General features: G+C 47.7%; 1 protein-coding gene across 1 annotated transcript in view; it reads left to right on the top strand.

The window, feature by feature from the left end:
• Nucleotides 1–1,885: 1,885 nt before the first annotated feature.
• The window catches only part of LOC142907202 (uncharacterized), a 24,729-nt gene continuing 1,746 nt past the window's right edge, over nt 1,886–24,868 (top strand). Inside the window, exons 1-4 of the mRNA XM_076056465.1 lie at nt 1,886–1,898; nt 7,976–7,999; nt 18,242–18,355; nt 22,942–23,088. Coding sequence (XP_075912580.1) covers nt 1,886–1,898; nt 7,976–7,999; nt 18,242–18,355; nt 22,942–23,088 — 298 coding nt within the window. The remainder of the gene's footprint in view (nt 1,899–7,975; nt 8,000–18,241; nt 18,356–22,941; nt 23,089–24,868) is intronic.

The following is a 24,868-nucleotide window of genomic DNA, read 5'->3' as shown; positions in this document are numbered from 1 at the left end:
CTCTCCCCTCTCTCTCATCTCTCTCATCTCTCTCTTATCTCTCTCCCCTCTCTCATCTCTCTTTCTCATCTCTCTCATCTCTCCCCTCTCTCTCATCTCTCTCCCCTTTCTCTCTCATATCTCTCTCTCATCTCTCTCTCATCTCTCTCTCATCTCTCTCTCACCCCTCTCATCTCTCTTTCTCCCCTCTCTCTCCCCTCTCTCTCTCTCTCTCTCTCTCATCTCTCTCATCTCTCTCTTATCTCTCTCTTATCTCTCTCCTCTCTCTCTCTTATCTCTCTCCCCCCCCTCTCTCTCTCTCTCTTATCTCTGTCCCCTCTCTCATCTCTCTCTTATCTCTCTCATCTCTCTCTCTCATCTCTCTTATCTCTCTCTCATCTATCTCTCATCTCTCTCTCTCATCTCTCTCTCATCTTTCTCCTCTCTCTCTTATCTCTCTCCCCTCTCTCTCCCCTCTCTTATCTCTCTCTCTCATCTCTCTCCTCTCTCATCTCTCTCCTCTCTCTTATCTCTCTCTCTCATCTCTCTTATCTCTCTCTTATCTCTCTCTTATCTCTCTCTTATCTCTCTCTTATCTCTCTCTTATCTCTCTCTTATCTCTCTCTTATCTCTCTCTCATCTCTCTCTTATCTCTCTCTTATCTCTCTCTTATCTCTCTCTTATCTCTCTCTTATCTCTCTCTCATCTCTCTCTTATCTCTCTCTTATCTCTCTCTCATCTCACTCTTATCTCTCTCTTATCTCTCTCTTATCTCTCTCCTCTCTCTCTCATCTCTCTCATTTATCTCTCTCATCTACCTCTCTTATCTCTCTCATCTCTCTCTCTCATCTCTCTCTCCCTCTCTCTCCCCTCTCTCTCATCTCTCTCATCTCTCTCTTATCTCTCTCCCCTCTCTCATCTCTCTTTCTCATCTCTCTCATCTCTCCCCTCTCTCTCATCTCTCTCCCCTTTCTCTCTCATATCTCTCTCTCATCTCTCTCTCATCTCTCTCTCATCTCTCTCTCACCCCTCTCATCTCTCTTTCTCCCCTCTCTCTCCCCTCTCTCTCTCATCTCTCTCTCATCTCTCTCATCTCTCTCTTATCTCTCTCTTATCTCTCTCCTCTCTCTCTCTTATCTCTCTCCCCCCCCTCTCTCTCTCTCTCTTATCTCTGTCCCCTCTCTCATCTCTCTCTTATCTCTCTCATCTCTCTCTCTCATCTCTCTTATCTCTCTCTCATCTATCTCTCATCTCTCTCTCTCATCTCTCTCTCATCTTTCTCCTCTCTCTCTTATCTCTCTCCCCTCTCTCTCCCCTCTCTTATCTCTCTCTCTCATCTCTCTCCTCTCTCATCTCTCTCCTCTCTCTTATCTCTCTCTCTCATCTCTCTTATCTCTCTCTCTTATCTCTCTCTTATCTCTCTCTTATCTCTCTCTTATCTCTCTCTTATCTCTCTCTTATCTCTCTCTTATCTCTCTCTTATCTCTCTCTCATCTCTCTCTTATCTCTCTCTTATCTCTCTCTTATCTCTCTCTTATCTCTCTCTTATCTCTCTCTTATCTCTCTCTTATCTCTCTCTCATCTCTCTCATCTCTCTCCTCTCTCATCTCTCTCTCCTCTCTCTCTTATCTCTCTCTTATCTCTCTCTTATCTCTCTCTTATCTCTCTCTTATCTCTCTCTTATCTCTCTCTTATCTCTCTCTTATCTCTCTCTCATCTCTCTCTTATCTCTCTCTTATCTCTCTCTCATCTCTCTCTTATCTCTCTCTTATCTCTCTCTTATCTCTCTCTTATCTCTCTCTTATCTCTCTCTAATCTCTCTCTTATCTCTCTCTTATCTCTCTCTTATCTCTCTCTCATCTCTCTGCAACATGAAGCGAAGAAAACGGCCACCTCGCTTCTGGTGATGGAAGTCAAATGTGAGTACACACAGACTCACACTCACTCACATAGAGACTCACACAGAGACTCACACTCAGAGACTCACACACACAGAGACTCACACAGAGACTCACACACATAAAGACTCACACAGAGACTCACATAGAGACTCACATAGAGACTCACACACATAGAGACTCACACAGAGACTCACATCATAGAGACTCACACTCACACAGAGACTCACATAGAGACTCACATCATAGAGACTCACACACATAGAGACTCACTCACTCACACAGAGACTCACTCACACAGAGACTCACACAGAGACTCACTCACACACACAGAGACTCACTCACACAGAGACTCACTCACGTAAAGAATCACTCACGTAAAGACTCACTCACGTAAAGACTCACTCACGTAAAGACTCACTCACTCACACAGAGACTCACTCACACATAGACTCACTCACATTAAGACTCACTCACATAAAGACTCACTCACATAGCGACTCACTCACACAGAGACTCACACACACAGAGACTCACACACACAGAGACTCACTCACGTAAAGACTCACTCACTCACACAGAGACTCACACACAGAGACTCACTCACGTAAAGACTCACTCACACAGAGACTCACTCACTCACACAGAGACTCACTCACGTAAAGACTCACTCACATAAAGACTCACGTAAAGACTCACTCACGTAAAGACTCACTCACGTAAAGACTCACTCATTCACACAGAGACTCACTCACACAGAGAGTCACTCACGTAAAGACTCACTCACATAAAGACTCACTCACACAGAGACTCACTCACTCACACAGAGACTCACACAGAGAATCACTCACGTAAAGACTCACTCACGTAAAGACTCACTCACGTAGAGACTCACTCACGTAAAGACTCACATAAAGACTCACTCACATAGAGACTCACTCACTCACACAGAGACTCACTCACGTAAAGACTCACTCACGTAAAGACTCACTCATGTAAAGACTCACTCACATAAAGACTCACTCACATAAAGACTCACTCACTCACGTAAAGACTCACTCACGTAAAGACTCACACAGAGACTCACTCACTCAGAGACTCACACAGAGACTCACACACATAGAGACTCACTCACACAGAGACTCACTCACACAAAGACTCACTCACGAAGAGACTCACTCACGTAAAGACTCACTCACGTAAAGACTCATTTACATAAAGACTCACTCACGTAAAGACTCACTCTCGTAAAGACTCACGTAAAGACTCACTCACATAGAGACTCACTCACTCACAAAGAGACTCACTCACGTAAAGACTCACTCACGCAAAGACTCACTCACGTAAAGACTCACTCATGTAAAGACTCACTCACATAAAGACTCACTCACATAAAGACTCACTCACTCACGTAAAGACTCACTCACGTAAAGACTCACACAGAGACTCACTCACTCAGAGACTCACACAGAGACTCACACACATAGAGACTCACTCACACAGAGACTCACTCACACAAAGACTCACTCACGAAGAGACTCACTCACGTAAAGACTCACTCACGTAAAGACTCACACACATAAATACTCACTCACGTAAAAACTCACTCACGTAAAGACTCACATAAAGACTCACTCACAGAGACTCACTCACATAAAGACTCACTCACATAGAGACTCACTCACACAGAGACTCACTCACATAAAGACTCACTCACTCACACAGAGACTCACTCACACAGAGACTCACTCACATAAAGACTCACTCACTCACACAGAGACTCACTCACGTAAAGACTCACTCACTCACACAGAGACTCAATCACATAGAGACTCACTCACTCACACAGAGACTCACACAGAGACTCACTCACTCAGAGACTCACTCACACAGAGACTCACTCACACAGAGACTCACTCACTCACACAGAGACTCACACAGAGACTCACTCACTCGGAGACTCACTCACACAGAGACTCACTCACACAGAGACTCACTCACACAGAGACTCACTCACTCACTCAGAGACTCACTCACTCAGAGACTCACTCACACAGAGACTCACTCACACAGACACTCACTCACACAGAGACTCACCACACACACAGAGACTCACTCACACAGACACTCACACAGAGACTCACTCACGCAGAGACTCACTCACTCAGAGACTCACTCACACAGAGACTCACACACACAGAGACTCACTCACACAGACTCACTCACTCTGAGACTCACTCACTCAGAGACTCACTCACTCACACAGAGACTCACTCACACAGAGACTCACTCACACAGAGACTCACCACACACACAGACACTCACTCACACAGAGACTCACACAGAGACTCACCACACACACAGAGACTCACTCACACAGAGACTCACTCACTCTGAGACTCACTCACACAGAGACTCACTCACTCTGAGACTCACTCACCCAGAGACTCACTCACACAGAGACTCACTCACACAGAGACTCACTCACACAGAGACTCACTCACTCTGAGACTCACTCACACAGAGACTCACTCACACAGAGACTCACTCACTCTGAGACTCACTCACACAGAGACTCACTCACTCTGAGACTCACTCACCCAGAGACTCACTCACACAGAGACTCACTCACACAGAGACTCACTCACTCTGAGACTCACTCACACAGAGACTCACTCACACAGAGACTCACTCACTCAGAGACTCACTCAGGACTCTGTAAGGTAGGACCCTATAAGATAGGACCACTGCTGATGATGATGATGATGACACTGCTGCTGCTGATGATGATGACTACACTGCTGATGCTGATGACGACACTGCTGCTGATGATGACGACACTGCTGATGATGATGACACTGCTGATGATGATGATGACACCGCTGCTGCTGATGATGACGACATTGATGATGCTGATGATGACACTGCTGATGATGATAACACTGCTGCTGCTAATGATGACGACACTGATGATGCTGATGACACTGCTGATGCTGCTGATAACACTGCTGATGCTGCTGATGATGACGACACTGCTGCTAATGATGACGACACTGCTGCTGCTGACACTGCTGATGATGATGATGACACTGCTGATGATGATGACACTGCTGATGATGACGACACTGCTGCTGCTGATGATGACGACACTGCTGATGCTGATGATGACACTGCTGATGCTGCTGATAACACTGCTGATGATGATGATGACACTGCTGCTGATGATGATGACACCACTACTGATGATGATGATGACACTACTGCTGATGCTGATGACGACACTGCTGCTGATGACGACACTGCTGATGATGACGACACTGCTGATGATGCTGATGATGACACTGCTGATGATGATGACACTGCTGATGATGATGACACCACTGCTGCTGATGATGATGATTACACTGCTGATGCTGATGACGACACTGCTGATGATGATGACGACACTGCTGATGATGATGACACTGCTGATGATGATGACACTGCTGCTGCTGATGATACTGATGATGATAACACTGCTGATGATGATGATGATAACACTGCTGCTGCTGATGATGATAACACTGCTGCTGATGATGATGATGATGACACCACTGCTGCTGATGATGATGATACCACTGCTGCTGATGATGACACTGCTGCTGATGATGACACTGCTGATGATGATGATGATGTCACCGCTGCTGCTGATGATGACGACACTGCTGCTGATGATGACGACACTGATGATGCTGATGATGACACTGATGATGATAACACTGCTGCTGCTGCTGATGACGACACTGATGATGCTGATAACACTGCTGATGCTGCTGATGATGACGACACTGCTGCTAATGATGACGACACTGCTGCTGCTGATGATGACACTGCTGATGATGATGATGACACTGCTGATGATGATGACACTGCTGATGATGATGACACTGCTGATGATGATGACACTGCTGATGATGATGACGACACTGCGATGATGATGATGACGACACTGATGATGATGATGACACTGCTGATGATGATGACACTGCTGATGATGATGACACTGCTGATGATGATGACACTGCTGATGATGATGATGACGACACTGATGATGATGATGACACTGCTGATGATGATAACACTGCTGATGATGATGACGACACTGCTGCTGATGACGACACTGCGATGATGATGATGACGACACTGATGATGCTGATGATGACACTGCTGATGCTGCTGATAACACTGCTGATGCTGCTGATGATGACGACACTGCTGCTGATGATGATACCACTGCTGCTGCTGCTGATGATGATGACACTGCTGCTGATGATGATGTCACCGCTGCTGCTGATGATGACGACACTGCTGCTGATGATGACGACACTGATGATGCTGATGATGACACTGATGATGATAACACTGCTGATGCTGCTAATGATGACGACACTGCTGCTGATGATGATGACACTGCTGATGCTGATGATGACACTGCTGATGATGATGACACTGCTGCTGCTGATGATGATGACACTGCTGATGATGATGACACTGCTGATGATGATGATGACGACACTGCGATGATGATGATGACGACACTGATGATGCTGATGATGACACTGCTGATGCTGCTGATAACACTGCTGATGCTGCTGATGATGACGACACTGCTGCTGATGATGATGACACTGCTGATGATGATGATACTGCTGATGATGATGACACTGCTGATGATGATGATACTGCTGATGATGATGACACTGCGATGATGATGACGACACTGCTGATGCTGATGACACTGATGATGCTGATGATGACACTGATGATGCTGATGATGACACTGATGATGATGCTGATGATGACGACACTGATGATGCTGCTGACGATGACACTGCTGATGACGATGATGACACCACTGCTGATGATGACACCGCTGATGATGCTGATGATGATGCTGATGATGCTGATGATGATGATGACCTCTGACTCTCTCTGCAGACGCGGTCCTGCTGGCCGCCGGCGCCGCCTGCCTCTGCTGCGCCCGCACCGCCAACCCCAACCCCCCCTCCCCCCGCCCCTCCCCTCCCCCCGCCCCTCTCTCACCACCACCACAGTCACCACCACCACCACCACAGTCACCACCACCACAGTCACCACCACCACCTTCACCACCACCACCACCTTCACCTCCACAGTCACCACAACCACAGTCACCACCACCACCACAGTCACCACCACCACAGTCACCACCACCACTGTCACCACCACCACCACCTTCACCTCCACCACCACCTCCACCACCACAGTCACCACCACCACCACTACAGTCACCACTACTACAGTCACCACCACCACCACCTTCACCACCACCACAGTCACCACCACAGTCACCACCACCATCATCACCACCACAGTCACCACCACCACAGTCACCACCACCACCATCATCACCACCACAGTCACCACCACCACTGTCACCACCACCACCACCACCACAGTCACCACCACAGTCACCACCACCACCATCATCACCACCACAGTCACCACCACCACTGTCACCACCACCACCACTACAGTCACCACCACAGTCACCACCAGCACCACAGTCACCACCACAGTCACCACCACCACCACCATCACCACCACAGTCACCACCACCACAGTCACCACCACCACCATCATCACCACCACAGTCACCACCACCACAGTCACCACCACCACCATCATCACCACCACAGTCACCACCACCACAGTCACCACCACCACCACAGTCACCACCACCACCACCACAGTCACCACCACCACCACAGTCACCACCACCACAGTCACCACCACCACCACCACAGTCACCACCACAGTCACCACCACCACAGTCACCACCACAGTCACCACCACCACAGTCACCACCACAGTCACCACCACCACCACAGTCACCACCACCACCACAGTCACCACCACCACCACAGTCACCACCACCATCATCACCACCACAGTCACCACCACCACCACAGTCACCACCACCACAGTCACCACCACCACCACCTCCACCACCACCAAGGAACGAGGCTGCGCGCCGCTTTGCCTGTGACGCCCGGCTACTCGCTGCCATCTTGTGCCAGGCGCGCGTGGCCGAGCACGTGGCGGTACGGGGGGGGGGGGGGGTCACGTGGGGGGGTCACGGGGGGGGGGGGTCACGGGGGGGTCACGGGGTGGTCACGGGGGGGTCACGGGGGGGTCACGGGGGGGGCACAGGGGGGTGGGGGGTTATGGAGGGTGGGGGGTGGTGACAGCAGTAAAAGCTACACCTATAGCTGTAGTGACAGCAGTGATATCTACAACTATAGCTGTAGTGACAGCAGTGATATCTACAACTACAGCTGTAGTGACAGCAGTGATATCTACAACTATAGCTGTAGTGACAGCAGTGATAGCTACAACTATAGCTGTAGTGACAGCAGTGATAGCTACAACTATAGCTGTAGTGACAACAGTGATTTCTACCAACTATAGCTGTGGTGACAGCAGTGATAGCTACAACTATAGCTGTGGTGACAGCAGTGATAGCTACAACTATAGCTGTAGTGTCACCAGTGATATCTACCAACTATAGCTGTAGTGTCACCAGTGATAGCTACAACTATAGCTGTAGTGTCACCAGTGATAGCTACAACTATAGCTGTAGTGTCACCAGTGATAGCTACAACTATAACTGTAGTGACAGCAGTGATATCTACAACTATAGCTGTAGTGACAGCAGTGATAGCTACAACTATAGCTGTAGTGACAGCAGTGATAGCTACAACTATAGCTGTAGTGACAGCAGTGATATCTACCAACTATAGCTGTAGTGTCACCAGTGATATCTACAACTTTAGCTGTGGTGACAGCAGTGATAGCTACAACTATAGCTGTAGTGACAGCAGTGATAGCTACAACTATAGCTGTAGTGACAGCAGTGATAGCTACAACTACAGCTGTAGTGTCACCAGTGATATCTACCAACTATAGCTGTGGTGACAGCAGTAATAGCTACAACTATAGCTGTGGTGTCACCAGTGATAGCTACAACTATAGCTGTAGTGACAGCAGTGATAGCTACAACTATAGCTGTAGTGACAGCAGTGATAGCTACAACTATAGCTGTAGTGACAGCAGTGATAGCTACAACTATAGCTGTACTGACAGCAGTGATAGCTACAACTATAGCTGTAGTGACAGCAGTGATAGCTACAACTATAGCTGTAGTGACAGCAGTGATAGCTACAACTATAGCTGTAGTGACAGCAGTGATATCTACAACTATAGCTGTAGTGTCACCAGTGATATCTACAACTATAGCTGTGGTGACAGCAGTGATAGCTACAACTATAGCTGTAGTGACAGCAGTGATATCTACCAACTATAGCTGTAGTGACAGCAGTGATAGCTACAACTATAGCTGTAGTGACAGCAGTGATAGCTACAACTATAGCTGTAGTGACAGCAGTGATAGTTACAACTATAACAACTATAGCTGTAGTGACAGCAGTGATTGCTACAACTATAGCTGTAGTGACAGCAATGATAGCTACAACTATAGCTGTGTCACCAGTGATAGCTACAACTATAGCTGTAGTGACAGCAGTGATAGCTACAACTATAGCTGTAGTGTCACCAGTGATAGCTACAATTATAGCTGTAGTGACAGCAATGATAGCTACAACTATAGCTGTAGTGACAGCAATGATAGCTACAACTATAGCTATAGTGACAGCAGTGATAGCTACAACTATAGCTGTAGTGACAGCAGTGATAGCTACAACTATAGCTGTAGTGACAGCAATGATAGCTACAACTATAGCTGTCGTGACAGCAGTAATAGCTCCAACTATAGCTGTAGTGACAGCAGTGATAGCTACAACTATAGCTGTGGTGACAGCAGTGATAGCTACAACTATAACAACTATAGCTGTAGTGACAGCAGTGATAGCTCCAACTATAGCTGTAGTGACAGCAGTGATAGCTACCAACTATAGCTGTGGTGACAGCAGTGATAGCTACAACTATAGCTGTAGTGACTGCAATGATAGCTACAACTATAGCTGTAGTGACACCAGTGATAGCTACCAACTTTAGCTGTAGTGACAGCAGTGATAGCTACAACTATAGCTGTGGTGACAGCAGTGATAGCTACAACTATAGCTTAGTGTCACCAGTGATAGCTACAATTATAGCTGTAGTGACAGCAGTGATAGCTACAACTACAGCTGTAGTGACAGCAGTGATAGCTACAACTATAGCTGTGGTGACAGCAGTGATAGCTACAACTATAGCTGTAGTGACAGCAGTGATAGCTATAACTAAAGCTGTAGTGACAGCAGTGATAGCTACAACTATAGCTGTAGTGACAGCAGTGATAGCTACAACTATAACAACTATAGCTGTAGTGACAGCAGTGATAGCTACAACTATAGCTGTGTCACCAGTGATAGCTACAACTATAGCTGCAGTGACAGCAGTGATAGCTACAACTATAGCTGTAGTGTCACCAGTGATAGCTACAACTATAGCTGTAGTGACAGCAATGATAGCTACAACTATAGCTGTAGTGACAGCAATGATAGCTACAACTATAGCTGTAGTGACAGCAGTGATAGCTACAACTATAGCTGTAGTGACAGCAGTGATAGCTACAACTATAGCTGTAGTGACAGCAGTGATAGCTACAACTATAACAACTATAGCTGTAGTGACCGCAGTGATAGCTACAACTATAGCTGTAGTGACAGCAATGATAGCTACAACTATAGCTGTCGAGACAGCAGTAATAGCTCCAACTATAGCTGTAGTGACAGCAGTGATAGCTACCAACTATAGCTGTGGTGACAGCAGTGATAGCTACAACTATAGCTGTGGTGACAGCAGTGATAGCTACAACTATAGCTGTAGTGACACCAGTGATAGCTCCAACTATAGCTGTAGTGACAGCAGTGATAGCTACAACTATTGCTGTAGTGACACCAGTGATAGCTACAACTATAGCTGTAGTGACACCAGTGATCGCTACAACTATAGCTGTAGTGACACCAGTGATAGCTACAACTATAGCTGTAGTGACAGCAGTGATAGCTACAACTATAGCTGTAGTGACAGCAGTGATAGCTACAACTATAGCTGTAGTGACAGCAGTGATAGCTACAACTATAGCTGTAGTGACAGCAGTGATAGCTACAACTATAGCTGTGGTGACAGCAGTGATAGCTACAACTATAGCTGTAGTGACAGCAGTGATATCTACCAACTATAGCTGTGGTGACAGCAGTGATAGCTACAACTATAGCTGTAGTGACAGCAGTGATAGCTACAACTATAGCTGTAGTGACAGCAGTGATAGCTACAACTATAGCTGTAGTGACAGCAGTGATAGCTACAACTATAGCTGTAGTGTCACCAGTGATAGCTACCAACTATAGCTGTAGTGACAGCAGTGATAGCTACAACTATAGCTGTAGTGTCACCAGTGATAGCTACCAACTATAGCTGTAGTGACAGCAGTGATAGCTACAACTACAGCTGTAGTGACACCAGTGATATCTACCAACTATAGCTGTAGTGACACCAGTGATAGCTACAACTATAGCTGTGGTGACAGCAGTGATAGCTACAACTATAACAACTATAGCTGTAGTGACAGCAGTGATAGCTACAACTATAGCTGTAGTGTCACCAGTGATAGCTACTACTATAGCTGTAGTGACAGCAGTGATAGCTACAACTATAGCTGTAGTGACAGCAGTGATATCTACAACTACAGCTGTAGTGTCACCAGTGATAGCTACCAACTATAGCTGTGGTGACAGCAGTGATAGCTACAACTATAACAACTATAGCTGTGGTGACAGCAGTGATAGCTACAACTTTAACAACTATAGCTGTAGTGACAGCAGTGATATCTACAACTACAGCTGTAGTGTCACCAGTGATATATACCAACTATAGCTGTAGTGTCACAAGTGATAGCTACCAACTATAGCTGTAGTGACAGCAGTGATAGCTACAACTATAGCTGTAGTGTCACCAGTGATAGCTACCAACTATAGCTGTAGTGACAGCAGTGATAGCTACAACTACAGCTGTAGTGACACCAGTGATATCTACCAACTATAGCTGTAGTGACACCAGTGATAGCTACAACTATAGCTGTGGTGACAGCAGTGATAGCTACAACTATAACAACTATAGCTGTAGTGACAGCAGTGATAGCTACAACTATAGCTGTAGTGTCACCAGTGATAGCTACTACTATAGCTGTAGTGACAGCAGTGATAGCTACAACTATAGCTGTAGTGACAGCAGTGATATCTACAACTACAGCTGTAGTGTCACCAGTGATAGCTACCAACTATAGCTGTGGTGACAGCAGTGATAGCTACAACTATAACAACTATAGCTGTGGTGACAGCAGTGATAGCTACAACTTTAACAACTATAGCTGTAGTGACAGCAGTGATATCTACAACTACAGCTGTAGTGTCACCAGTGATATATACCAACTATAGCTGTAGTGTCACAAGTGATAGCTACCAACTATAGCTGTAGTGACAGCAGTGATAGCTACAACTATAGCTGTAGTGTCACCAGTGATAGCTACCAACTATAGCTGTAGTGACAGCAGTGATAGCTACAACTACAGCTGTAGTGACACCAGTGATATCTACCAACTATAGCTGTAGTGACACCAGTGATAGCTACAACTATAGCTGTGGTGACAGCAGTGATAGCTACAACTATAACAACTATAGCTGTAGTGACAGCAGTGATAGCTACAACTATAGCTGTAGTGTCACCAGTGATAGCTACTACTATAGCTGTAGTGACAGCAGTGATAGCTACAACTATAGCTGTAGTGACAGCAGTGATAGCTACAACTATAGCTGTAGTGTCACCAGTGATAGCTACAACTATAGCTGTAGTGACAGCAGTGATAGCTACCAACTATAGCTGTAGTGACAGCAGTGATATCTACAAGTACAGCTGTGGTGACAGCAGTGATAGCTACAACTATAGCTGTGGTGACACCAGTGATAGCTACAACTATAGCTGTAGTGACAGCAGTGATAGCTACAACTATAGCTGTAGTGACAGCAGTGATAGCTACAACTACAGCTGTAGTGTCACCAGTGATATCTACCAACTATAGCTGTGGTGACAGCAGTAATAGCTACAACTATAGCTGTGGTGTCACCAGTGATAGCTACAACTATAGCTGTAGTGACAGCAGTGATAGCTACAACTATAGCTGTAGTGACAGCAGTGATAGCTACAACTATAGCTGTAGTGACAGCAGTGATAGCTACAACTATAGCTGTACTGACAGCAGTGATAGCTACAACTATAGCTGTAGTGACAGCAGTGATAGCTACAACTATAGCTGTAGTGACAGCAGTGATAGCTACAACTATAGCTGTAGTGACAGCAGTGATATCTACAACTATAGCTGTAGTGTCACCAGTGATATCTACAACTATAGCTGTGGTGACAGCAGTGATAGCTACAACTATAGCTGTAGTGACAGCAGTGATATCTACCAACTATAGCTGTAGTGACAGCAGTGATAGCTACAACTATAGCTGTAGTGACAGCAGTGATAGCTACAACTATAGCTGTAGTGACAGCAGTGATAGTTACAACTATAACAACTATAGCTGTAGTGACAGCAGTGATAGCTACCAACTATAGCTGTAGTGACAGCAGTGATATCTACAAGTACAGCTGTGGTGACAGCAGTGATAGCTACAACTATAGCTGTGGTGACACCAGTGATAGCTACAACTATAGCTGTAGTGACAGCAGTGATAGCTACAACTATAGCTGTAGTGACAGCAGTGATAGCTACAACTACAGCTGTAGTGTCACCAGTGATATCTACCAACTATAGCTGTGGTGACAGCAGTAATAGCTACAACTATAGCTGTGGTGTCACCAGTGATAGCTACAACTATAGCTGTAGTGACAGCAGTGATAGCTACAACTATAGCTGTAGTGACAGCAGTGATAGCTACAACTATAGCTGTAGTGACAGCAGTGATAGCTACAACTATAGCTGTACTGACAGCAGTGATAGCTACAACTATAGCTGTAGTGACAGCAGTGATAGCTACAACTATAGCTGTAGTGACAGCAGTGATAGCTACAACTATAGCTGTAGTGACAGCAGTGATATCTACAACTATAGCTGTAGTGTCACCAGTGATATCTACAACTATAGCTGTGGTGACAGCAGTGATAGCTACAACTATAGCTGTAGTGACAGCAGTGATATCTACCAACTATAGCTGTAGTGACAGCAGTGATAGCTACAACTATAGCTGTAGTGACAGCAGTGATAGCTACAACTATAGCTGTAGTGACAGCAGTGATAGTTACAACTATAACAACTATAGCTGTAGTGACAGCAGTGATAGCTACAACTATAGCTGTAGTGACAGCAATGATAGCTACAACTATAGCTGTGTCACCAGTGATAGCTACAACTATAGCTGTAGTGACAGCAGTGATAGCTACAACTATAGCTGTAGTGTCACCAGTGATAGCTACAATTATAGCTGTAGTGACAGCAATGATAGCTACAACTATAGCTGTAGTGACAGCAATGATAGCTACAACTATAGCTATAGTGACAGCAGTGATAGCTACAACTATAGCTGTAGTGACAGCAGTGATAGCTACAACTATAGCTGTAGTGACAGCAATGATAGCTACAACTATAGCTGTCGTGACAGCAGTAATAGCTCCAACTATAGCTGTAGTGACAGCAGTGATAGCTACAACTATAGCTGTGGTGACAGCAGTGATAGCTACAACTATAACAACTATAGCTGTAGTGACAGCAGTGATAGCTCCAACTATAGCTGTAGTGACAGCAGTGATAGCTACCAACTATAGCTGTGGTGACAGCAGTGATAGCTACAACTATAGCTGTAGTGACAGCAGTGATAGCTACCAACTATAGCTGTGGTGACAGCAGTGATAGCTACAACTATAGCTGTAGTGACTGCAATGATAGCTACAACTATAGCTGTAGTGACACCAGTGATAGCTACCAACTTTAGCTGTAGTGACAGCAGTGATAGCTACAACTATAGCTGTGGTGACAGCAGTGATAGCTACAACTATAGCTTAGTGTCACCAGTGATAGCTACAATTATAGCTGTAGTGACAGCAGTGATAGCTACAACTACAGCTGTAGTGACAGCAGTGATAGCTACAACTATAGCTGTGGTGACAGCAGTGATAGCTACAACTATAGCTGTAGTGACAGCAGTGATAGCTATAACTAAAGCTGTAGTGACAGCAGTGATAGCTACAACTATAGCTGTAGTGACAGCAGTGATAGCTACAACTATAACAACTATAGCTGTAGTGACAGCAGTGATAGCTACAACTATAGCTGTGTCACCAGTGATAGCTACAACTATAGCTGCAGTGACAGCAGTGATAGCTACAACTATAGCTGTAGTGTCACCAGTGATAGCTACAACTATAGCTGTAGTGACAGCAATGATAGCTACAACTATAGCTGTAGTGACAGCAATGATAGCTACAACTATAGCTGTAGTGACAGCAGTGATAGCTACAACTATAGCTGTAGTGACAGCAGTGATAGCTACAACTATAGCTGTAGTGACAGCAGTGATAGCTACAACTATAACAACTATAGCTGTAGTGACCGCAGTGATAGCTACAACTATAGCTGTAGTGACAGCAATGATAGCTACAACTATAGCTGTCGAGACAGCAGTAATAGCTACAACTATAGCTGTAGTGACAGCAGTGATAGCTACCAACTATAGCTGTGGTGACAGCAGTGATAGCTACAACTATAGCTGTGGTGACAGCAGTGATAGCTACAACTATAGCTGTAGTGACACCAGTGATAGCTCCAACTATAGCTGTAGTGACAGCAGTGATAGCTACAACTATTGCTGTAGTGACACCAGTGATAGCTACAACTATAGCTGTAGTGACACCAGTGATAGCTACAACTATAGCTGTAGTGACACCAGTGATAGCTACAACTATAGCTGTAGTGACAGCAGTGATAGCTACAACTATAGCTGTAGTGACAGCAGTGATAGCTACAACTATAGCTGTAGTGACAGCAGTGATAGCTACAACTATAGCTGTAGTGACAGCAGTGATAGCTACAACTATAGCTGTGGTGACAGCAGTGATAGCTACAACTATAGCTGTAGTGACAGCAGTGATATCTACCAACTATAGCTGTGGTGACAGCAGTGATAGCTACAACTATAGCTGTAGTGACAGCAGTGATAGCTACAACTATAGCTGTAGTGACAGCAGTGATAGCTACAACTATAGCTGTAGTGACAGCAGTGATAGCTACAACTATAGCTGTAGTGTCACCAGTGATAGCTACCAACTATAGCTGTAGTGACAGCAGTGATAGCTACAACTATAGCTGTAGTGTCACCAGTGATAGCTACCAACTATAGCTGTAGTGACAGCAGTGATAGCTACAACTACAGCTGTAGTGACACCAGTGATATCTACCAACTATAGCTGTAGTGACACCAGTGATAGCTACAACTATAGCTGTGGTGACAGCAGTGATAGCTACAACTATAACAACTATAGCTGTAGTGACAGCAGTGATAGCTACAACTATAGCTGTAGTGTCACCAGTGATAGCTACTACTATAGCTGTAGTGACAGCAGTGATAGCTACAACTATAGCTGTAGTGACAGCAGTGATATCTACAACTACAGCTGTAGTGTCACCAGTGATAGCTACCAACTATAGCTGTGGTGACAGCAGTGATAGCTACAACTATAACAACTATAGCTGTGGTGACAGCAGTGATAGCTACAACTTTAACAACTATAGCTGTAGTGACAGCAGTGATATCTACAACTACAGCTGTAGTGTCACCAGTGATATATACCAACTATAGCTGTAGTGTCACAAGTGATAGCTACCAACTATAGCTGTAGTGACAGCAGTGATAGCTACAACTATAGCTGTAGTGTCACCAGTGATAGCTACCAACTATAGCTGTAGTGACAGCAGTGATAGCTACAACTACAGCTGTAGTGACACCAGTGATATCTACCAACTATAGCTGTAGTGACACCAGTGATAGCTACAACTATAGCTGTGGTGACAGCAGTGATAGCTACAACTATAACAACTATAGCTGTAGTGACAGCAGTGATAGCTACAACTATAGCTGTAGTGTCACCAGTGATAGCTACTACTATAGCTGTAGTGACAGCAGTGATAGCTACAACTATAGCTGTAGTGACAGCAGTGATATCTACAACTACAGCTGTAGTGTCACCAGTGATAGCTACCAACTATAGCTGTGGTGACAGCAGTGATAGCTACAACTATAACAACTATAGCTGTGGTGACAGCAGTGATAGCTACAACTTTAACAACTATAGCTGTAGTGACAGCAGTGATATCTACAACTACAGCTGTAGTGTCACCAGTGATATATACCAACTATAGCTGTAGTGTCACAAGTGATAGCTACCAACTATAGCTGTAGTGACAGCAGTGATAGCTACAACTATAGCTGTAGTGTCACCAGTGATAGCTACCAACTATAGCTGTAGTGACAGCAGTGATAGCTACAACTACAGCTGTAGTGACACCAGTGATATCTACCAACTATAGCTGTAGTGACACCAGTGATAGCTACAACTATAGCTGTGGTGACAGCAGTGATAGCTACAACTATAACAACTATAGCTGTAGTGACAGCAGTGATAGCTACAACTATAGCTGTAGTGTCACCAGTGATAGCTACTACTATAGCTGTAGTGACAGCAGTGATAGCTACAACTATAGCTGTAGTGACAGCAGTGATAGCTACAACTATAGCTGTAGTGTCACCAGTGATAGCTACAACTATAGCTGTAGTGACAGCAGTGATAGCTACCAACTATAGCTGTAGTGACAGCAGTGATATCTACAACTACAGCTGTAGTGACAGCAGTGATAGCTACAACTATAGCTGTGGTGACACCAGTGATAGCTACCAACTATAGCTGTAGTGTCACAAGTGATAGCTACCAACTATGGCTGTAGTGTCAGGTTAGGAGTAGGATTTATCCCAGCTAGGCAAAATCTTGCCCATGATGTTGATGATGTTGTTGACATGCTGCTGCTTCTGCTGCTGCTGCTGGGGCTACTGCTGCTGGGGCTGCTGCTGCTGGGGCTACTGCTGCTGCTGGGGCTGGGGCTGCTGTTGGGGCTACTGCTGCTGGGGCTACTGCTGGGGCTGGGGCTACTGCTGCTGGGGCTACTGCTGCTGGGGCTACTGCTGGGGCTACTGCTGCTGGGGCTGCTGCTGGGGCTGCGGCTTTGCGGGGTGCAGAGGGAGTTCTTGAGGAGCGGAGACCGGAGCGACGTGGAGGCTGGAGCCTCCTGGAGCCTGGCGGCCTCGCAGCTGCCCGACCCGGCCATCTCGCACGTGTGGGCCCAACGGCAGGTCCGTGGGGCCCCGGGTGTCTTAGTCCATGTGTCCGTGGGTCCCCGTGGGGCCCCGGGTGTCTTAGTCCACGTGTGTGTCCGTGGGTCCCCGGGTGTCTTAGTCCACGTGTCCGTGGGTCCCCGTGGGGCCCCGGGTGTCTTAGTCCACGTGTGTGTCCGTGTGTCTTAGTCCATGTGTCCGTGTGTCTTGGTCCACGTGTGTGTCCGTGTGTCTTAGTGTCTTAGTCCGTGTGTCCCCGTGTGTCTTAGTCCACGTGACCGTGGGTCCCCGTGGGTCCCCGGGTGTCTTAGTCCACGTGTGTGTCCGTGTGTCTTAGTCCATGTGTCCGTGTGTCTTGGTCCACGTGTCCGTGGGTCCCCGTGGGGCCCCGGGTGTCTTAGTCCACGTGTGTGTCTTAGTCCACGTGTCCGTGGGTCCCCGTGGGTCCCCGGGTGTCTTAGTCCACGTGTGTGTCCGTGTGTCTTATTCCACGTGTCCGTGTGTCTTAGTCCACGTGTCCGTGGGTCCCCGTGGGGCCCCGGGTGTCTTAGTCCACGTGTGTCCGTGTGTCTGGGTCTTAGTCCGTGTGTCCCCGGGTGTCTTAGTCCACGTGTCCGTGGGTCCCCGTGGGGCCCCGGGTGTCTTAGTCCGCGTGTGTGTCCGTGTGTCTTAGTGTCTTAGTCCGTGTGTCCCCGGGTGTCTTAGTCCACGTGTCCGTGGGTCCCCGTGGGTCCCCGGGTGTCTTAGTCCACGTGTCCGTGGGTCCCCGTGGGTCCCCGGGTGTCTTAGTCCACGTGTGTGTCTTAGTCCACGTGTCCGTGGGTCCCCGTGGGTCCCCGGGTGTCTTAGTCCACGTGTGTCCGTGTGTCTTAGTCCATGTGTCCGTGGGTCCCCGTGGGGCCCCGGGTGTCTTAGTCCGCGTGTGTCCCCGGGTGTCTTAGTCCACGTGTCCGTGGGTCCCCGTGGGGCCCAGGGTGTCTTAGTCCGTGTGTGTCTTAGTCCACGTGTGCGTGTGTCTTAGTCCATGTGTCCTTGGGTCCCCGTGGGGCCCCGGGTGTCTTAGTCCACGTGTGTCCGTGTGTCTGGGTGTCTTAGTCCGTGTGTCCCCGGGTGTCTTAGTCCATGTGTCCGTGGGTCCCCGTGGGGCCCCGGGTGTCTTAGTCCACGTGTGTCCCCGGGTGTCTTAGTCCGCGTGTGTCCCCGGGTGTCTTAGTCCGCGTGTCCGTGGGTCCCCGTGGGTCCCCGGGTGTCTTAGTCCACGTGTGTCCGTGTGTCTTAGTCCACGTGTCCGTGTGTCTTAGTCCACGTGTCCGTGGGTCCCCGTGGGGCCCCGGGTGTCTTAGTCCACGTGTGTCCGTGTGTCTTAGTCCACGTGTCCGTGGGTCCCCGTGTGTCCCCGTGTGTCTTAGTCCACGTGTCCGTGGGTCCCCGTGGGGCCCCGGGTGTCTTAGTCCACGTGTGTCCCCGGGTGTCTTAGTCCGCGTGTGTCCCTGGGTGTCTTAGTCCACGTGTCCGTGGGTCCCCGTGGGGCCCCGGGTGTCTTAGTCCACGTGTGTGTCCGTGTGTCTTAGTGTCTTAGTCCGTGTGTCCCCGGGTGTCTTAGTCCACGTGTCTGTGGGTCCCCGTGGGTCCCCGGGTGTCTTAGTCCGCGTGTGTCCGTGTGTCTTAGTCCACATGTCCGTGGGTCCGTGGGTCCCCGGGTGTCTTAGTCCACGTGTGTCCGTGTGTCTGGTTGTCTTAGTCCGTGTGTCCCCGGGTGTCTTAGTCCACGTGTGTCCGTGTGTCCCCGGGTGTTCCCGGGTGTCCGTGGGTCCCCGGGTGTCTTAGTCCACGTGTGTGTCTTAGTCCACGTGTGCGTGTGTCCATGTGTCCGTGTGTCCGTGTGTCTTAGTCCACGTGTCTGGGTCCGTGTGTCCCCGGGTGTCCCCGGGTGTCTTAGTCCGTGTGTGTGTCTTAGTCCACGTGTCCGTGTGTCTTAGTCCACGTGTCTGGGTCCGTGTGTCCGTGTGTCCCCGGGTGTCTTAGTCCACGTGTGTCTTAGTCCACGTGTGTCTTAGTCCGTGTGTCCGTGTGTCCCCAGGTGTCTTAGTCCACGTTTCGTGTGTCCGTGTGTCCGTGTGTTCGGGTGTCTTAGTCCACGTGTCCGTGTCCCCGGGTGTCTTAGTCCACGTGTCTGGGTACGTGTCCCCGGGTGTCTTAGTCCACGTGTCCGTGTGTCCGTGTGTCCGTGTGTTCGGGTGTCTTAGTCCACGTGTCCGTGTGTCCGGGTGTCTTAGTCCACGTGTCTGGGTACGTGTGTCCGTGTGTCCGTGTGTCTTAGTCCACGTGTCCGTGTGTCCGTGTGTCCGGATGTCTTAGTCCACGTGTCCGTGTGTCCGTGTGTCCGGGTGTCTTAGTCCACGTGTCTGTGTGTCTTAGTCCACGTGTCTGTGTGTCCGTGTGTCTTAGTCCACGTGTCCGTGTGTCCGGGTATCTTAGTCCACGTGTCTTAGTCCACGTGTCCGTGTGTCCGAGTGTCTTAGTCCACGTGTCTGTGTGTCCGTGTGTCTTAGTCCACGTGTCCGTGTGTCCGGGTATCTTAGTCCACGTGTCTTAGTCCACGTGTCCGTGTGTCCGAGTGTCTTAGTCCACGTGTCCGTATGTCCCCGTGTATCTTAGTCCACGTGTCCGTGTGTCCGTGCGCGCTCCTCAAAGGTTGAACGGCACCCGTAGTGGTTAGTGACCCGGCTTCGATTCCCACTCATGCTCACCACCAGCCTCCAAAGTTAGTGCCTGGCCGGATTTGTTTGAGCAGTTCACAAAATCCTTGACACCCCAGCTCCGGCTTCACAGCAGAGGTCTCACCCCCGAATCAGCCGGGCAGGGGCTATCCCTTCATCGGCTGCGTAACGCCGCTGTGTGGAAGCTACCTCCCGGTCGGTCTCTCGGCACGAAGCTTCGGGCCTTCTCGGCCACGGTCACGTGCCTCCCTTCTCTGCGTTTCGGAGACGTGGACCCCCCGCCCCCCCTTAATAGAACATCTGCGCCACTTACAAACATCCTGGCGGGCCCTGCCCACCGTCCATCCTGGGTTTAACCAGCAGGCTGGACTGTGCGAGGAGCTCACAAACCTTTCCAGATTTCGATTTAAAGCTTATCGTGACTGCGAGGATTCGTCTTCTTTGGTTCTTTCGGGTAAAGTCACCACCACGTAGAATGGGAATAAAATAATAAATGTGTTGTGGCCGAAACGTCGTGAGAATTTCATCGTGTTCTTTTAAATTTTGATTTAAGGCTTTCGTGACTGCCAGTAATTCATATCCTTAGCTCTTTCGGTAAAGTCACGTTATTTTATTGTTTCCCTTCAACGTGACTTTACCGAAAGAGCTAAGATTATGTGTTATTTTATTTCATTAATTTATTAGTTTATTCTCATTCTACGTGGTGACCTTACCTGAAAGAACCAAAGAAGATGAATCTTTTCTAGATTTGAAGCTTTCGTGACTGCAAGGATCCACACTCTTTGGTTCTATTGGGTAAAGTCACCACGTAGGTAAAAAAATACAACAACAAAAAAATTCTCACGACGTTTCGGCCACAACACAAGCGGCCTTCGTCAGGTGAAGGGACCTGGCTGTCTGGAGGACAGCGCCGGAGTGGAACACAGCCCACGCTCAGACCGCGGACCTTTAAGCTGTGTGCGAGGAATCAAGGTGCCTTGACAAAGGAATTAGCACAACAAATTAGCATTTGATTGCCCTAATTAGCATAGAGGTGGTGTACATGCGGGTGAACATGCCGGTTGGCGTGGAGGGGGGGAGGGGAGTTTACCTATTGATGGAGTGAAAAGGGAATTTTTAAGAGCTGCGAAAGTTTGGGGTACCACTACTTGAAAAGATATACTGTACCATTGAAAATTAGTTTAATGTTTGGTTCGATTTAGAACATCTTTCCAATGGTAGCTTAATTTGAAACCATCCTCTCGGTTGAAATTGTGTTTGTAGATCTGAATTGCGTCGTGAACAAATCTCTGATAAAAGCCCGTGGGTTTGCAAAGATCCTTGGTATCGGAGAAAATTATATCGTGATCACCCGCAGCGTTGTAACAGTGATCAGCCACGGCAGAAGAATTCGTTTTGCCGTGTTTCAAATGCGATTTGTGCTCGCGAATTCGGTCAGAGACATGTCGCTTTGTCTCCCCGATATAGCAATCACCGCAGGTACAACTCAACTTGTAAACCCCGGGGTACTGTAAGTCAGGAATGACATCCTTCACGGATGGGATCAGATCACGAATTTTGTGTACTGTATTGAACCGGACCTGGATCTTGTGTTTGTTTAGAATTTTGGAAGTCCTTTTAGTGATGCCTGCTATATATATGGTAGTGTGATGGCTTTGACCGGAGTATCAAGTGGTTGTTTCTGTATGGAGGGAGAAACAGCTTGGCGGATGGTACGGTCAGAGTATCCATTCCTTTTGAGGGCCAGGTGTACATGTCACAGTATGTATTTTTTGTTTGCAGAAAAAACAAACTACCCTATCATCGATACGATTTGACCCAGTATGGTGAAGTTTGGTTCCATCCGCCCCCCCCCTCTCTCCCCTCCCTCTCCCCCCCCCCCAGCTGTCGTCCCTGTGGAGGGAGGTCGTGGGGGGCTCTGCTCTGCTCGTCACGGCTCTGAGCGGCGCGTCGGGGGCCCTGGGGGACCCGGCCGCGGCAGTCAGCGCCCTGGGCCACGCTCGCTCCCTGCACCACGTGCTGGCGGCCATGGTGAGTGCCCGGCCCTCTTCGTTGCTGAGACGGCTGCCACTGGGCGGTGCCCCCCACCACCACCCACCACCACCACCACCCACCCACCCCCCCACTAGGCTACAGGCTGCTCAGCATCCCACCACCCCAGCGCCCCCCCCAAAGACAAAGATAAAGATCCCCCGTATAGCCTTAACATACTGTAGGGGCAAGTGCTGTTAGCGAGCACCTATGAAGGCCGGAACGGTACACGAGGGGGTGGGTGGCCAGCACCACGCCCGACCGCCTTTGTCTCCCTAGTGGCAATGTTTACACACCGCACCAGGTACTCATTTTGAGGCTGAGTCGACCTAGGGGAGGCCCGGGACCGGTTCAGATAATCGTCACCGGTGTTGGCCGTGAGCGGGAATCGAACCCGGGTCGCCAGGTTCATAGCGCAGCGTAGCGCTAACCACTACACTACCGCTCCCCACAACACACACCACACACACATACACACACACAGACACACACACACACACACCCGCTCCCCTTTTACGGGTAGATAGTGAATCAACAGGGGTAGTCCGTCACTGAGGGGTTTCCCCTAGGGGCCAGGGGTCAGCAACCTGTGGCTCGTGGGCCAGATGTGGCTCTTTCGACGGCTGCATCCGGCTCGCAAATGAATCTCCGCCGACATTTCTGAACGTGGTAACACTCATGAGACTTGTGATCATGTGAAGAAATGCCAGCTGAGGTTTCTTTGATGGGACTTATAAGACTTACAGTCACCTTCTGTGGTTCTTTCGGTAAAGTCACCACGTAGAATGAGGATAAAGTAATAAATTAACAAAAATAAAATAACGTGAAGGCCGCTTGTGTTGTGGCCGAAACGTCGTGAGAATTAAATTGTGTTATTTTATTAATTTATTACTTTATTCTTATTCTACGTGGTGACTTTACCGAAAGAACCAAAGAAGATTTCTTAACGTGATAAGACTTCAATTTTGATTTAAAGCTTTCGTGACTGCGGTGATTCATATTCTCAGCTCTTTCGGTAAAGTCACGTTGAAGGGAAACAATAAAATTGTAAAATATATTTTATTGTTTTATATATTTTTTTAATCATTTTATTGTTTCCCTGCAACGTGACTTTTACCGAAAGAGCTAAGAATATGATAAGACTTACAAGACTTGTAATCACGTTAATAAATGTCGGCTGAGATTTATTTGCGAGCCGGATGCAGTCATCAAAAGAGCCACATCCTTCTAACGAGCCACAGCTTGCCGGCCCCTGGCCTAGGCCATAAACCACACAGCAGCAGACTCTTTGGGTCTTTCGGTAAAGTCACCACGTAGAATGAGAATAAAATAATAAATTAACACAATAAAATAACACAATGAAATTCTCACGACGTTTCGGCCACAACACAAGTGGCCTTCTTCAGGTGAAAGGAACAGAACCCGTCGGGACGACAGAGCTTCAATGAACGCTGTTAAGATTCGTAGCGTCTTTTTAAGCTGGTTTAGAGGAGTGAGGCACCTTGACAAAGGGGTTTACATATAAAACAGGAGAATTTAGCATTGAAATAGCTGAGTGATCAATGCTAAATTCTCCTGTTTTATATGTAAACCCCTTTGTCAAGGTGCCTCACTCCTCTAAACCAGCTTAAAAATACGCTACAAATCATAACAACGTTCATTGAAGCTCTGTCGTCCCGACGGGTCTGTTTCTTTCACCTGAAGAAGGCCACTTGTGTTGTGGCCGAAACGTCGTGAGAATTTTATTGTGTTATTTTATTTTATTAATGTATTATTTCAT

Source organism: Petromyzon marinus, chromosome 75 (assembly GCF_048934315.1).
Source record: "Petromyzon marinus isolate PM22_M1 ecotype Great Lakes invasive population chromosome 75, UKy_Petmar_22M1.pri1.0, whole genome shotgun sequence".
NCBI lineage: Eukaryota > Metazoa > Chordata > Hyperoartia > Petromyzontiformes > Petromyzontidae > Petromyzon > Petromyzon marinus.
The sequence above is the reverse complement of the archived record's forward strand: the minus strand, read 5'-3'. Positions and strand labels throughout refer to the sequence as shown.